The sequence below is a fragment of the Phaeoacremonium minimum genome (assembly GCF_000392275.1).
Source record: "Phaeoacremonium minimum UCRPA7 unplaced genomic scaffold PA7_03_scaffold_558, whole genome shotgun sequence".
Taxonomy (NCBI): Eukaryota; Fungi; Ascomycota; class Sordariomycetes; order Togniniales; family Togniniaceae; genus Phaeoacremonium; species Phaeoacremonium minimum.
Window position 1 is genome coordinate 43,334 of NW_006921460.1, and position 14,738 is coordinate 58,071.

Here is a 14,738-nt window from a genome sequence, read left to right on the forward strand (position 1 = left end):
TCGTCGAGTAGGTGTTTATATACATCTATAGTATTGCTGTAAAATCACAGCTCATCTTTCAGGTGCTCAGAACCACCACTGAGATTATCCATTGCCATAATCTTGACCACGAGACTCGTCCAGCCTGTAAAGTGCTGCGTCCTTTGACCTTGACCAGTCTCTGGGTTATATTGTTCCCAGGCGAAGCCGGTTTCCTCCCAGCTCTTGAAAACGGTGTCTACCAAATTCTTGCGCAGCCGTGTGTACAGGTCCTTTGCCTGCTTTTGGTGCGGTCCGTTTTGCTTGGCAAGATTCTGTAGAGAGAGATGTCAGCAGAGAGAGATTAATTAGAATACCCCGTTTACTTACGTATAGCTGCGTGACCGCGAGATAGTTGATGTTCATCCATACTGGACTACGCCAGTAATTCTCATCCGTGCCGTACAAGTCGTCTTTCCGGCTTAAACTTCGGATACCGTGAGGACTCCATAGCTCCTCCTCGTCGCCAATGAGGCTCAATATCTTGCCCAGCTTCGGGCTATCGGGCTTCAACAAGCCAGTCAGAAAAGGGAACAAGGAGATATATCCTTTGTGGCACACTAGTGAGTGCTCCTCGAAATCATCGATGGTCGCGTCACAATAGCAGCCATCTTTCTCTGACCAGTGCAGGTCGTCAAGGTTGTGCTCAATCGCGTTGAGAACCTTTTTGAACTCTTCGACTTCGTCGGGTCGATCAAGAGCGCCGGCGATGTTGATGAGGGACTTCGTCATCAATCCAACCCATGACATGAGATCAACGTGAAGCTCACCCGGATGGGGTGGCTGTGCTCGTGGATAATCATCAAGCCCACTAGTCAGAACGTGTCGCTCGGTTCTGCCACGCCATCTATAGGCTTCCTTCTTTGAAAAAGCCTCTCGATCATAGGACTTGATATCACCATACTGGGTCTTCTTGAACCAGTCAAACTGGCGGCGAAGAAATGGGTACAACCGACGAAGATAATCAAGGCCAACTGTAGGATTGTCGAGATGAGCCGTAGATAGAGAGACGCCTTGTGAGAGCTTCTCTTTCTCTGATGGCATACTACCGTTCATCCTCTGAAGTCGTGAAACAAATTCGTCAATGACTAAGAACAGTGTTGGTGGGTTGGCATAATGTGGATATTGGACTTGGAACTCTTCCGGAACCTTGCTTCGAGCCTCTGGTCCCAGGATTTGCTCCCTAGCGATCCAGCCGTCTTCATCCATTAGGTTGAACCAGCTCTTCACGATCTCAAGAGTAAGATCTATGTCCCAGTCCGCAATCGGCATGAGGTGGAATCCTTCATCCCACAGAAACCCTCGAGGGAAGAAGGGCCTTGATGGGATGCTGGAGAAGAGCTCATAAGGACCCTCAAGCTTCTCCTGCTTTCGGGCCCGTGCCTCAGCCGCCTCCTCCCAGAAACCCTCGTTTTCCTCTTCATATTCAGGGGCATAGGACCGATCCACAACAGAGTGGCCATAGAAATAGCCGATACCGCCAATTAAGTTTGAGAACATGCTCCTACCAAATTTCTTGTACTTCTCGGCAGTGAAAGGAGCCTTGGGAGCAAAGACGTTTGAGAAGCGCTCTCCAAATGATTCGGTAGTCGACTGAATCTCTCGGGTCAAGTCCTCGCTCGTGACTTCCTTACCAGCCGAATGACTAGAGTAAAGAATATCGAACTCGAAAGGACCCTCGAACATCTTCTGAATCATGTGCACATTTCCCATACCAGGCTTGTTCGTGAGCTGATATACCTGCCACGGTGGTGGCGGCTGATTGGGGTCATAGTTCTCCATAATATAGTCGACGCCTTCCTTGAGCTGTCGGAATAGAATGGGCTTCGCCTGCCAGACAAAATCCTCGGGAACAGTCACAGACTGGATCACAGTCTTCCCCAAGTCGCGCTGCTCCGATAACTCATGGTCACTCATGGGATGATCGCCTGTGCCCTTGGTTACCACGAGCTTGTACTTTCCCAAGGACTGAGATTGTCCCTCCAAAGCGAGATCCCCATCATATCCTAGCGGGTCCTCAGATTCATAAGCAGCTAGGCTACTACCAAGCCCCTCGTCCTGTGAGACGTAGAATATGACGGTTGTCTTCAGATCGGAAGGCCCATCGGCTCTTGGTTCTCCCTTGATTCTGGCAGCCCAGCTGCCTCCATGCGCGCCGCCAGGGATCTTGACAAAAGACGTCGTGATGTCGATATTGTTGCCAGCATCGTGGATCGTCTGTACGCCGCCCTTCCGTGTATCATATTCATCCCAGCCATATCCCGCCATGCCCTCATGCTGCTCGCAGGTGTATCGAATGCCTGTCGGACACTGGTGGTCAGCCCTGGCACAAGTGGCGTACAGTTGTAGCAGAAGGGAAGCAACATACTGTTCTGGACTTCCTGGTAGTTGTCGACCTTTGCCCACATCAGCCCGGTCATTAGACTCTTGGGTATCCTGGGCCGGATTCCGAAGTAGAGGTTCGGTCGGTAAGGGCCCCATAGCAAGCTCTGGTTGTTTGATCGCCCAATCTCACTATTCAGAATGGATTCCTCGTCTGCAGCTCCAGCTGCAAGTCCCTGGGCGCAGAAGACGCTGAAGACAAGAAAAGTGACCAGCGCGGTCAATTGGCGAAGGACCGCCATGTTGGGAATCAATGCGCAAAACCCTGCGTTGAGGATTGACAGTGCAATCCGCGGGGCGTTCAAACCTTGGTTCGGAGAGGGATGCGGATTCTGAACACGTTTGGCGGTTTGAAGCTCTGGCCAGCTCGGTTCAGGTCTGCGGTCCGTGGCATGAAGCTGCCACGCAACCTTAGGTAGGGCATGTGGGGTAATTACGCCGAATACAGGGGCTCAGCTAGGCGTCCCCCACCACCATTATAGTGGAGCATTCGTTGGTGTATGGCGTCTTCAAACCGACGTGGTCACCTGAAGTTGCAGTATGGGATTCAGTGCCTAGGTACCAAGGTAGGTATCTAAGACATCTATGTGTGAACTTTTGCGGCAACTGCCAGTTCTGATCTCAGGGTAATGTCCATGTAAGCCAGCTCTTTAAACGAATTGTTTACATCATTGTATCGTCTTTTCAAAGAATTAGGCCAATATCCTAGTCTCGAGGGTGCATCCACTACAGAGGGCAAGTTCTTGAATAACAGCAACTTTCTAGGGTATCTATAGAGCAACCATACTGTGCCCAGAAGTATGAGTGAGACGAGGGCGTTGACAAAAAGATGTTGTACAGCAACATACTGCCCGGTTGGTGCACCGTCAAGGACTCCGTTGTGTCTCTCATCGACCTGGACTTAGAGGTCGGTTGAATCCTCCCACACGGTTCATGTACTGACGATATTCCGTCGTCTTCTCCTTGCGAACCGCTCCGATATTGTTACCGGCAATCTTCTTACCCTTCGTCGTACCGAAACCGCCAAAGCCCATCATGGCCTGCATGGCCGCCATTCCGTCGTCCTCGACTTCAAGTTCCTCTTCGTCTTCATCCATAGCCTCACCTTGTTCACGGTCATCCGTGCCATCACGGTCTCTCCGGTCCTCCTCCTCACGGCTCTGTTCTCGCTCGCCATCTTGGCCTGCGCCAACCTTGACAGACATGGTCCCGTGCGCATGCGCTCCACCCGGTCTTTCTCCACCCTTAGATCTCGTTGGAAGATATTCACGGCGCGGGCTTTCGCTGCGGCCTGGGGACGCCGATCGTCGCCGTTCGGCATGTCGGTCTTGAGGAGCTGTGTCAACACCATCTCCAAGTGTCATATGCGTAAAGCCAACATTCATCGCCACGTCCTTTCCATGAAATGCAAGTTGCCGGGTCCATGACATACCTTTTCCATGATTTGGCGGTTCTTCATCTCGATACCTAGCCGGTCGTCCATTGTCTCTCGGCTCGCCTCTGTCGCGCCTATCTCTGCCCTTGCCTCTGTCATCGCGGTCTCTCGGGCGAGCGTACTCCCGATCGTCGTCACGCACCCGCTCGCGCTCCCGCGACCTAGATCGATGTTGATTGTCTCTCCTGTCTCGAGACCTGGATCTGTAGCGACGCCTGTGATCTCGATCATCGCCGTCGCGCCGTCGGTCGCGGTCATCTCTTTCTCTCCGATCGCTTCGGTCACGGGGCCGGCCTTGGTCGCGCCGGGGAGCACGCTCCTCATCGCCCCACTGACGACGACCGTCAAAGCGGCGGTTGCGGCTTGGATCGGACATCATGCGTTGCCGTCACGTTTATGGCAAAGTGTGTCGAGGACAGTTGTAAATGGCGTGCGGCAAAACAAAAGCCTGGCCTATGCGGCTGAAATAAGGCTTTAGGCCTCACGTGCTGACAGCACTGTGGCGCGCTAATTACTAGCGGGCGATCCACTGCGCTGGGCCCTGCAGCCCTACCGCGATAGAAGCCTAGTTCAGGCTGAGGGTGACTCAATACCGAGAGGTCAGCCGGACGTCTCAACGTTGAAGCCTGCTACCGCAATGACCTTCATTTTGCATTCTTACGTATCTATAGACGCTTCATGTAGGCATGTAACTGAAAGCTATGCTAAGTAACCACTCCTTTTAGCGAGGACAATACTTCGCTACTCTAATGCATTTTATTATCTATACAAGTCATTTAAACGATAATACTCTCCATCCCTACAGTAGCTCATCTTCCTCACAGCCTGGGTCAAGCCCAAGACTGCAATGAAAATGGAGCGTAGAAGTTCGCGTCGCTTGGAGACAGTGTAAGACCAAGAACACAGTGGATGCTGGTCATGGAGCAAGCTCCAGCGGACCGGCCTCCCAAGTATAAAAATTTAGGATAACCTAAAGATGCCCCCCGGTGGAGGGTTATCAGCGGCTAAACTGAAAAGAACAGATACTACACTTGATCTAAGCCATTAGGCAAAGAGAGCTGGAGAAGAAAAGAAAGAAGAGATTGAAGATGTGGGAGAGACGCCAACTTATATACTTAGACGAGAGTTGGCCCGTGCGAATGTGCAAACTTTTGGGATAATTCTCGCGCCTGGCGCCTAGGGATAATTAAACTCGTTCAGTACACGTGGTGCAGTGTTGGAGACTTATTATGACTCTATGAATCGAGGCTATGTTTGTAAGTGAGTCACGTTAGACAGGAATAGAGAGGCAAGACGCCTCCCTAGAGGATCCACGCTGATGTCGAGCCCCTCTACAAACTGTAGAACTTACAAGAGCCATAGCTATAGCCGTTTGGACCCACGCTGAAGTTCAATATGTTGAAATCAGATATTTGATATTTCCTGTGGTCTTGTTATTATATCTCATCCTCTTCATCATCGAAATCGTCTTCGCGACCCATTTCATATAGGATCCGCCCACCCTCTCCAGCTCCGATGTCAGTCTGTGCATCGAAATACGGCAGAACAATGCCCTCCCTATCCTTCCGCTGCTTCTCCGTGAGACCCAAGTTAAATGTAGTCTGCATGTCGTCCTCCTCCTCATTTGCTCCAGCAAATACTTCTCCATTCGCGTCAGCTGGCGGCGCGAATAGACTGTGGTCTGTGAGGAGCGATATCCTCGATACCCCTGTCTGTTGACCTCCAGGCATCAGAACAAACTTCTCCGCCACAGCGCGCCCACTCCTTCTCCTCATTTCCATCTCAAGGACAACACCGTCGCCTGCCCCATTGTCGGTTGCTTTCACACCAATGATGGCGCCCTCTCGTCCTTCTCGCAGTCCCCACTCCGGTTCCTGCAAACTCCTGTTCTGCGCCCGTCTCCTTTCCACCGCTTGGTAAAGACTCGATACCCGCAGCACAGCTGTGGCAAGATGGCTCAAAACTCCCAACGGATGAGGTTCATACTCACTGAAGCCTTTCGGGAGAACTAGCGGGACATCTGCATGGTAGACAGCTACCACTGAGACAGCTGGTGTGATAATACTTGACAGAAAAGCAGACAGAAAGCGAGGCTCTGTGGCGGCCAAGGAATTTAGCGTATCAATAATAATCAGGGCTTCTGAAATCAAGTTAGTGAGCTGATGGTGGTACTCAGAACGTATGGATCTTCATACTCTGGGCTGGAGTGTCCTGACTAGTAGATCCCGCTGGATTTGGGCACTGCTTGACAATCTCGGACCTTAATGCGCTCAAAGGCTTTCCTCTTGCTCTTATAAAGGCGTCTGCATTTTCTGGTTTCTTCACAGTGGCGTATGACACGAATATGACTTTACTGCGAGAGATCTAGAAACTTTTCATCAGCCATTTCATGTCGATGTATCGCCCCCTCTGATTTCACTTCAAACAATGCTGGGACGGAGGTCGTAGAATGACTGCAACGCACCTTTGCTCGACTTGTAAACTCCCTGATTAGAGGACTAGCACTCTGCTCGAGATTATCGAGGACCAGAGTCAGTGGACTGGCGCTGTCTCTCAGGTTGAGCAATTTCTGCAACAGGAGCAGACTATGCGATCGATTATGCGCCTGCACTGACGGTGCCATCGTGTGGCGAGCTCAATCCTCAGCCGTGCGAATGCGTCGCAATGTATGAAAATACGACTTTATGGAGTCAGAGATTGTATAAGATATGTGTACCCGAGGGCTTAACTAAACGAGTGTTGTATGATTCGTTAAAGTCTCGAGTTGTGATCTTTAAATTCCAGACGCTGCTAAAGTACGAGAGTTAGGTCGCGGGCTCTCCCCACAATTACCCGTTACATTGACCTTGCGCTATAGCTCGCCAGCTTACCTGATTCACTACACCTATAGATAATTCGCTAACTTGCCCAAGTTCTTCTTCAGAGGCCCAAACTTCCGCAACAGTGAGACTATCCGTAATTTCACAGAGAGTCATCCAATGATGATATGGAGATTCGGTTGAGGTTTTAGTATTAATTCCGGAATTTAGACAATGAAAGTCCATATTCAGGCTACCAAGGTATCTACACCTCCGCCAGGGTAATAAACATTACTCTAGCGACTTGAATATACCAGAAAACCAGGGTTGAGAATACCTGATTGAGGCTTCGAAGATTCTGTTTATTTCTATAGCCCCGCTGGTCTTGACAAAAGTAGCAACTCCCTTGTCTGAAAAGTCAGCGATTCCCACTCAGAATTAACAAATATTACCCCGGCAGAGGTATAATTACCTAGCAATCGCATAGTCTATGGGTATATGAATTTGGATGGGCAATGGTCCATGTGAGAAAGCAATTGCCTGTCAATGATCCCAGTGCAGCAGCACATGTCGGGACGTTTGCTCAAAACAGATTTGTTCATATCTCAGATCATCACCCTAGCACTGTCCCTTCCCTTTCCTGGATCGTTACGATGGAGCCACCAGGGTTCATGGGATTTGATATCATAGGTCATGGCAGACAACGCCATTCCTGGCTCACTATCTTTTTGTCCTATCGCAATACTGCAAACCGAGTTTTGCGAATCACGCGTTCTCGGTCGAGTCAACGCCCATCGTCTCGACGGGCTTAGCCGCCTCGGAGATGTTACCGTCTGCACCTTTGGCAATGACTTCGCTGTTGACATCGGTGACTTCTCCGGAAAGCTCATCGGGGGCCTCAGACTGATAATTGGTAGTCGGCATCTCTGACTGTTGCGGTGGTAGGACCTTTGCCAGCTTGTACTCCACCGGCAGTTCCACGCCCCAGTCACTTTCGAATTTCTTGATCTTGAATTCATCGAATTCGCCGGTCTCACGTCTCTCGTGAGCAATCCAAGCCTCCTGCAACCACTGGGGATCGAGCTGTCCATTGGCAATAGCATCCTGGAAACGAGCCACGTCGTGGCGGAAGTTGTCGTCGTTTCGCAAGGACTGAATATTGGGACAAGCGTCCTCAGTCCCGGCGTTGAGGATGTGTTGCTCATCGGGAAATTTTGCCAAGATCTCCTTCTTTTCCTGTGCGGTGAGGACTGTCCAGGCGTCTGGATGTGATAGTAGAGCCTGAGTTATTGCATAAGTAATGATTCCCACCTGAGGGACATGTGAGATGAAGCTACTTACTCGAAGATCGACCTTAGTAAGAGCTGAGGCTGGATCTTCCAGCAAGAAATCGGGATCCCACTTTTTGCTTCTCATCTTCGGTTTCTTGGCCGTGGATGTGGTGGTCTTGTTGAAGGCTGCCCGATGGGGCCGTTTTCCATCCATGTTGACTTCGATGCTGGGCTCTGGGTCCTCAGAATTGTCTTTTGGCAGTTCTGTGCTCACACCGATCTTCTCCAACTGCTCTGCAATTCCTGAGTTTTCATGGGTAACCGGGCTGATCAGGGTGTCTATATCCTCTTTGGGGTCGACGATGCTTTCCGGGGGAGATGAAAGGGCCGATGATGCAACACTTGCCCCTGAGTCATCTTGAGGCGCCATCATCTGTCTGGTCACGTGAAGTCTTTCGTCTGATGTTGATGTTGTTGTGCGATGAAATGAGGTCGGTGGTTGTGGTGGTGTTCAGAACAACGGCGGATGGTGGGTACTCAACAACAGCACCTTTACAAAGGAAGGTGCTCTTTTGCAACAGAAACTGCAGGAACGCTAGAGATTACATACTTAGTAATCTAATGTATTCCTACATGGCTTCATATCAGTCCATCTTGTTTATAATTGGGGTTCGAAAAGAGGTCAGAAAGTAGTAGTTAAATCGAAGTTAACTCGATACCCGTAGTCGTAGTAGGCGGTTGATGTTAGAAGCGCGAGGCTGTGAGACCGGCCCACAGCGCCATTAGAGCAATGACGACAGCCGGAAGAGCCATTGGCCAGCCTTACAGGCCGTGCATGTGCCAATCTTGAATTCCTGCCCGGCCAGCTCAGTAGCTTCTAATCCAGCATACCTTCATCAATTCGAAACATAAGAAACCTTGCACCAGTGCCAGAACATCAGACCAGTCAATAATCATATTTTTGCATACCTATTCCTTCTAAACGGTATCAGCCTCTTCTCGACCTAGGCAGAGCTCAAAGGACGGCAAGTTGCAGAGGCCACGTAGATGCAGATGCCCAGGCTGCATTGAGGAAACACAGCAGCTATCAACGGCCTCTTTCTTCCCTCACCCAACCATTTACAATCACTTCCACACAAAATCAGAATGATTCGCTCAACGCAAATAGCAAGGCTTGATGGTATACTTACCACTATTCATCCCTTAGGATGATATCCAAACGCCCGCTAACAATCTCACCCCTTTCCTAGGCCTTATGCTCTGTGCTTCCGTCGACGACGAGCAGACCGAGTCGTCGCTATCAGAGATCAAGTCGCAAATCAAGCTGATTCTGCGCCGACTGAACCGCAACTCAGAGCCGCAGGCGTCGATCGAGAGCGGCGGCTACACGATCCACTACCTCATCTCCTCGGACATCGTCTACGTGTGCATTACCGACAAGTCGTACCCGCGCAAGCTGGCCTTCACCTACCTGCAAGACCTAGCCACCGAGTTCAGCACCACCTATCCTATGGGCCAGCTGCTGAGCACGACGCTGCGCCCCTACGCCTTCATGGAATTCGACACCTTCATCAGCCGCACCAAGGCGACCTACAGCGACACCCGCGCGACGCAGAACCTCGACAAGCTCAATGACGAGCTGCGCGACGTCACAAAGGTCATGACCAAGAACATTGAGGACCTTCTATACCGAGGAGACAGCCTGGACCGCATGGGCGAGATCAGCAGTCGGCTGAGGGACGACAGCAAGAAGTACAGGCGCGCGGCGGTCAAGATCAACTGGGATCTGATGCTCAAGCAGTACGGCCCCTTTGCCGCGCTGGGGCTCATCATTCTCATCTTCCTGTGGTGGCGGTTTTTCTGAACGCGCCTCGTGCTGGACGCTTGATTACCCACGATGGAAGCAACTGGTTCTGGCATTTTGGAGCAGGAGTCATGGCATGGACGGCAACTTGGAGGCCGGAAAACTTGTGTATGGGGTTCTATGTAATATTAAGGGGATTTATGTGCCTATAATCGTAGAGCAGCGTCGGCGTGCCCATCCATCCATTCAGTCGTGAGCGGAAACTCCTGCCCGTAACATAAACAAACAAGAATAAAGCTTTGAATCCAAGACGATGCGAAAACTCTATGGGAGTATCATGAGTGTGGTCCAATTCATCATTCAGAGGCCCCCTTTTCGAATCCAAAATAACGCCATGCCCCCCTTGACTCTTGGTCGTAGAAGTAATCAAAAAGCCAATAACGCCGTCACATAAGTAGACAATTTCCCGTAGAAGGGGCAATGGAGGGCACCTGCACTGAGGTGTGATGCCACTCGAGATGTTCCTGAAACGCCTTTAGGTCGGAGAGGCCCCTTTCATCCTGAGCATACTTCACTTGGTCCAGCTCATCGTCTCCTTGCTGATAGTACGTGTACTCGTCACAGAACGGGCACCATATCCTTGCCCTCCAGTCTCCGCTTTGGGGGCCGAGGTGGTTGGCAATTGCCAACGGTGCAAAGACGATAGTCTTATCCTCCCCGCTCGAAATACTCTTCGTGGTTGCTTGCCAGTTTGGCTGGTCAGTGATTCCCGGCAAGAGCGGCGTTCTTGAGGACGGCATGCTCTGAACGTCTTCCCACACGATGAACCCATCGCAGAAGTCGCAAGAAAAGGCGATGTCTCGATCTCCAAATCTCTCGAATCTCCCAACCGCATTACAAGCCGGTACAAGCTCTTCCAAGCTCAGTCTTCGCTCGAGCGCATCCGGCTGCTGGCTGTACTCCGTTCGCTCCATTGTCTGGGCATCCTCCTGTCGCTGTTGCGCCTCCTGGCCTTCCCACCGCGGCAGCTCCTCTCGATGCTGCTCATAGCGTTGACGTTGTTGCCCCTGCCGCTGGGCTTCTAATATGCGCTGCTGTCGGTAGACCTCGAAGGCGCCGAGACACCTCACACTGTCCTCCTTCTCAGATTGAAAGATGCGCCTGGCCGCGCGACACTGTGCCCGATGCAGCTCCCTCTTCAGTTCGCCCGTCTCGCGTGCCCATATCGGGTTGATCGGTCCTCCCGTGCGTAGCCAGTCCTTGAAGTTCTGGGCGTGGAAGTCGAACTTGGTCTTGAGAACGCGCAGTTCCTCGAGAGATTCCGCTACATAATAGTCAGCACGACTGGGGCTTTATTTGCCATTGGCCTCGCTAGAGAACATGGGCGTCGTCCATCGGTCAGGAAATGCGCAGAACGGGGCAGCTTGCGCAGCGGGGTGCTCTCGTGAGATGCGCCAGCTGGGAGGCTTCCCATCCTCCCCGAATGGCGCCGCAGCACCCTACGCCGCGCTGTGCCTCAATTGCAACAAGGCATTCGGGAGATTCCACTTACTTCTTCGGTCGTTCTCGTAGTAGAACTGGCCATTGACTAGCGGACCGAGCTCCTGGAAGTCGCGCTTGGCGTCGTCGAGAGCATCCTCGAGCGCGCGGATCTGCTCGAACTCGTCGGGCCCCCACTGGCGCTTATCGGCGAACATGAGCATGCGCAGCGAGTCGTTGAGCGAGTTGGCGATGCTGCCCAGGAGCGAGCCCACCGTGTCCGGACTGCTGCTCATTGTTTGGGTCCGGGGTCCGGGTCCGGGGGTTGAAGGGTGCAGCGCCCCGGGTCACGGGTCGTCGGGTGTGATCATTCACAAGAGGGTTCGTTTGGCTATTCGCGAGGATTGCGTAGTTGAGAAGAGGAGCAGAAGGAGGAGGATGAGCACCTAGGAAGAAGGATTGCCGGAGCTTCAGGCGGCCCGTCTCACTGGCGTAGATGCTGGGGTATGATAATAGAGCCTAGTGCCTGGAACGGGGGATTGAAGTCGTCGATCAGTGTTACAGACTACCGAGATGCGCAAGATGTTGATCTATGAATCCTGCTGGAAATTGGCTGAGGGAGGCGTGTCCGATATGAGTACAACCTTTAGGTTTCGGTATGGGCGAGAGGGTTCAGTATGACCGGAGAGCAATAGGTCAAGTCTCGGTATCTTAGGCAGTCCGGTCTAAGCCATTGAAGATGACGCTCTCGCGGAGGGAACCAATGACCCGCACTGCGGCGTCAAGCCGTTCAGGAACCCCTCGACTGTTACTGCCACCATTGGCAGCTTTACGGCACTGGGGAATGCGAAAGGCCACGCGTTGATTTGCCAGCATCCCGCTGTAAGTCTAGCGGCTAAGGCCTAAGTTCGGAGGTTTCAAGCCACGTTCGCACTGACCTCCACTGATTAGACCCCGCCAAGTCAGCCTTAACGGGAATTTCCTCTCGTGCCAACCTAATGTCCCAAGGGTCCTGGCCTGTGCCGCCTTTGCATTGGGGACCCGACGGGCTACAAGAGAGGCATGTCCGACAGGATTGGTCAATATCAAGATGTTAGATGATAAATTGGAGGACTTGTTTTCATATTTACTTCAGTCTGTCAAAATGGTGTCACTTTTTGGAGTATTATCGGAAGTGTATGATGGAGACATCGTGATATCCGAGCTCGACTTGCCGCTCTATCTCACGATAATGCTACTATTGTGTGTGAATTCGAGATGCAATGCCTATCAAACACACCTGTTCTCAAACTTGCCTCCCAAGTATGCCAGAATCATGCGAGCCATCTAATGCAACCAAAATACACATCTAAAGATTTTGACAACTCACACTTATTTCCTCTTGGTAGCACTTCCTGTGTCAGCCCCAGTGGCCTTTTGCGCCTTGGCAGCAACCTTCTTCACTTTCCCGGTTGAAGCACTGTCGGGGACAGCTGGGGGCAGTGCCTTGCCCTCATCCTTCTTCTCCTCTTCCACAACATCATCATCGCCACCCTGACCAAACTCGTTGACGCGGGTGTAGTCAATCTTGTACGCCCACCGCTGGTACAGATAGATGAAGAAGATGACATCGTCTCTGAGCGTTGCCATCCTGTGGAGGAAGGGCATCTTGATGGTGAAGGCGAAGAGGTCGTCAATGAAGGTATTCAGGAATTTGTACATCATGGCCTTTGCGGGCATGTGCGCCACGCTCTTGAGGCGGTAGTTGATGTACAGCGATGGCACCATCATCAGGAAGCCATAAGCGTAGACAGAGCCGACAAGAGTGGTGATGATGTATGAGTACCAAGACTTGTGGGTGTCGTAGATGAGCGAATAAATAGCATAGCCAATGAGTAGGGGGATTCCGGCCCAGTACATGTACTTAAAGGCAATCTCGTCATACTCCTTGGTCTTCTCCTCCGTGTCGCTCAACTTATGCTTGTCTTCAAAGGCTATCCGATAAGGTATCAAGGAACCCGGCGGGGCATTTCTCACTCGGACATCGACAACAGTCGTGATCTTCCAGAATTCAATGAGGATACCCACGCCTTGAGAGCCCAGAATCATCCAACTGGTGTTCTGCGAGTTGTCGACAAGGTATAAGAAGATGACAGTCTGCATGAACACATTCGCTAGAATGGAGCGTACTGAAATGCCGACATTGTCCTTCTTCTTGCGATAGTGGGCAATATCCGATCCAAAGGCAAGCATCTCCAGAATGATGTGGGCGATACTGACAACAATTGTAACACCAAGAAGAATCGGATTAGTATCCAAGAAAATTTCCTTGATCATTTCAATCTCGCTGCCATCACCGCCGCCAGGGGCTGGGTTACCATACGCGGCCTGGCGAGCAGTCTCCCGGGAGCTCATCTCAATGGATGTCATAATGTTGAACTTCCAATTGGCAAGGTTATTGAGATCGATGTGGACCGGCAATGTCTTGACCGTGTCATTGAGGACCGTCATCTGGCTCTTGAGCTGCCAAAAGGAGTTGACAAACAGAATTGGATAATACCATGTGTTCTGTCCAGAGCCATCACGAGCGCCGCTAGCCTCCAGGTGCAGGAACTGGCGAACAGCGGGATGAGTCTGCCCAAAGACCATGGCACCTGTGTTCGGAATGAAGGACAAAGATGCGTTCGGATGGTAGTAGCTGCCAACGATGGGCCCAGAAGGCTCCTCCACTTCTTCTTCGACCTCTTCGACATCTTGGGCTTCAAGCAGATTCCTCGTCTTGGCAACCTTCTTCCTGGCAATGTACTGAGTAAAGGGATAGACAAAATGATAGGCCTTGCCGACATCATAACCGGGTTGAGCGGGATCCAAGATACTTCCAGACAGTCCAATGAAGAAGTGTCCCCAGAGAGTGCCATTGTTCTGCACCTCGGGTGGGACATCGATGGTGGTATCAATCGTGCGCTTCTCACTCCAGTTTCCAATCTTGAAGTCCTTCTCTTGCAGCACAATTAGATCCTGAGGGGTGTCCTTGATACCCTTTGGAATATGGGTCGGCGAGAGCGTCACGACAATGTCGATCTTGCTATCTTCGGGCCAGATGGGCACTATACGCTGCGGGATAGTGTTGTATGTTGCGCCATCGTCCAATATCTTGGGTCGAGCAACATAGGGAGGAATATCCCCAGTGTTTGCTGGAACCGCAACCTCGTTACCGCTAGCATCCTTGACAGTGGCCGTCTTCGAACCGCCCATGAATTGGCCCATGAGCATATTCATGCCAAAGTACATAGCAGCACCAATCAGAAGCCGGTTTGTCAACGACATCTGCATGATAGTTGTTGGTCAGCTTGTATTGCGCAACAGCAGATAATAGATTAGGGGTACTTACGCCTCCCTCCTCTTCCCGCAGCGCGGGCGCACCCTGCGCCGCAACATTGCCTTCAGGCATTCTCGCGAATTGGAACTGGAGCAATTGAAGAGTCGGCCGATCAGAGAGAGCACTGCGCCGTCCGGGTGTTCCAAGCCTCTTTTCCCGACCGTGATTGTCTTGCACGGTGCTTGAGGAGAGG

At 51.6% G+C, this 14,738-nt stretch overlaps 6 protein-coding genes across 6 annotated transcripts; 1 reads left to right on the plus strand and 5 right to left on the minus strand.

Annotated features, from left to right (window-relative positions):
- Positions 1-44: 44 nt before the first annotated feature.
- Positions 45-2,642, minus strand: UCRPA7_7817 (putative glycoside hydrolase family 63 protein; the record flags this gene model as incomplete). The annotated part of the gene is made up of 3 exons (XM_007920339.1): positions 45-293; positions 349-2,318; positions 2,387-2,642. 3 exons carry the CDS (start codon positions 2,640-2,642, stop codon positions 45-47), a joined length of 2,475 nt encoding a protein of 824 aa, XP_007918530.1.
- Positions 2,643-3,287: 645 nt separating this feature from the next.
- On the minus strand, positions 3,288-4,159 carry UCRPA7_7818 (hypothetical protein; the record flags this gene model as incomplete). Its single annotated transcript, XM_007920340.1, has 2 exons — positions 3,288-3,644; positions 3,833-4,159. 2 exons carry the CDS (start codon positions 4,157-4,159, stop codon positions 3,288-3,290), a joined length of 684 nt encoding a protein of 227 aa, XP_007918531.1.
- A 3,239-nt stretch (positions 4,160-7,398) lies between these two features.
- UCRPA7_7819 (putative proline-rich early nodulin protein) lies at positions 7,399-8,334 on the minus strand (the record flags this gene model as incomplete). The annotated part of the gene is made up of 2 exons (XM_007920341.1): positions 7,399-7,914; positions 7,975-8,334. The coding sequence occupies 2 exons, from the start codon at positions 8,332-8,334 to the stop codon at positions 7,399-7,401; spliced, it is 876 nt and encodes a 291-aa protein (XP_007918532.1).
- Positions 8,335-9,050: 716 nt separating this feature from the next.
- UCRPA7_7820 (putative protein transport protein sec22 protein) lies at positions 9,051-9,768 on the plus strand (the record flags this gene model as incomplete). Its single annotated transcript, XM_007920342.1, has 2 exons — positions 9,051-9,084; positions 9,155-9,768. 2 exons carry the CDS (start codon positions 9,051-9,053, stop codon positions 9,766-9,768), a joined length of 648 nt encoding a protein of 215 aa, XP_007918533.1.
- A 386-nt stretch (positions 9,769-10,154) lies between these two features.
- UCRPA7_7821 (hypothetical protein) lies at positions 10,155-11,483 on the minus strand (the record flags this gene model as incomplete). Its single annotated transcript, XM_007920343.1, has 2 exons — positions 10,155-11,032; positions 11,261-11,483. The coding sequence occupies 2 exons, from the start codon at positions 11,481-11,483 to the stop codon at positions 10,155-10,157; spliced, it is 1,101 nt and encodes a 366-aa protein (XP_007918534.1).
- Positions 11,484-12,558: 1,075 nt separating this feature from the next.
- UCRPA7_7822 (putative cleft lip and palate transmembrane protein 1 protein) lies at positions 12,559-14,499 on the minus strand (the record flags this gene model as incomplete). The annotated part of the gene is made up of 1 exon (XM_007920344.1): positions 12,559-14,499. The coding sequence occupies one exon, from the start codon at positions 14,497-14,499 to the stop codon at positions 12,559-12,561; it is 1,941 nt and encodes a 646-aa protein (XP_007918535.1).
- Between the last annotated feature and the right edge of the window lie 239 nt (positions 14,500-14,738).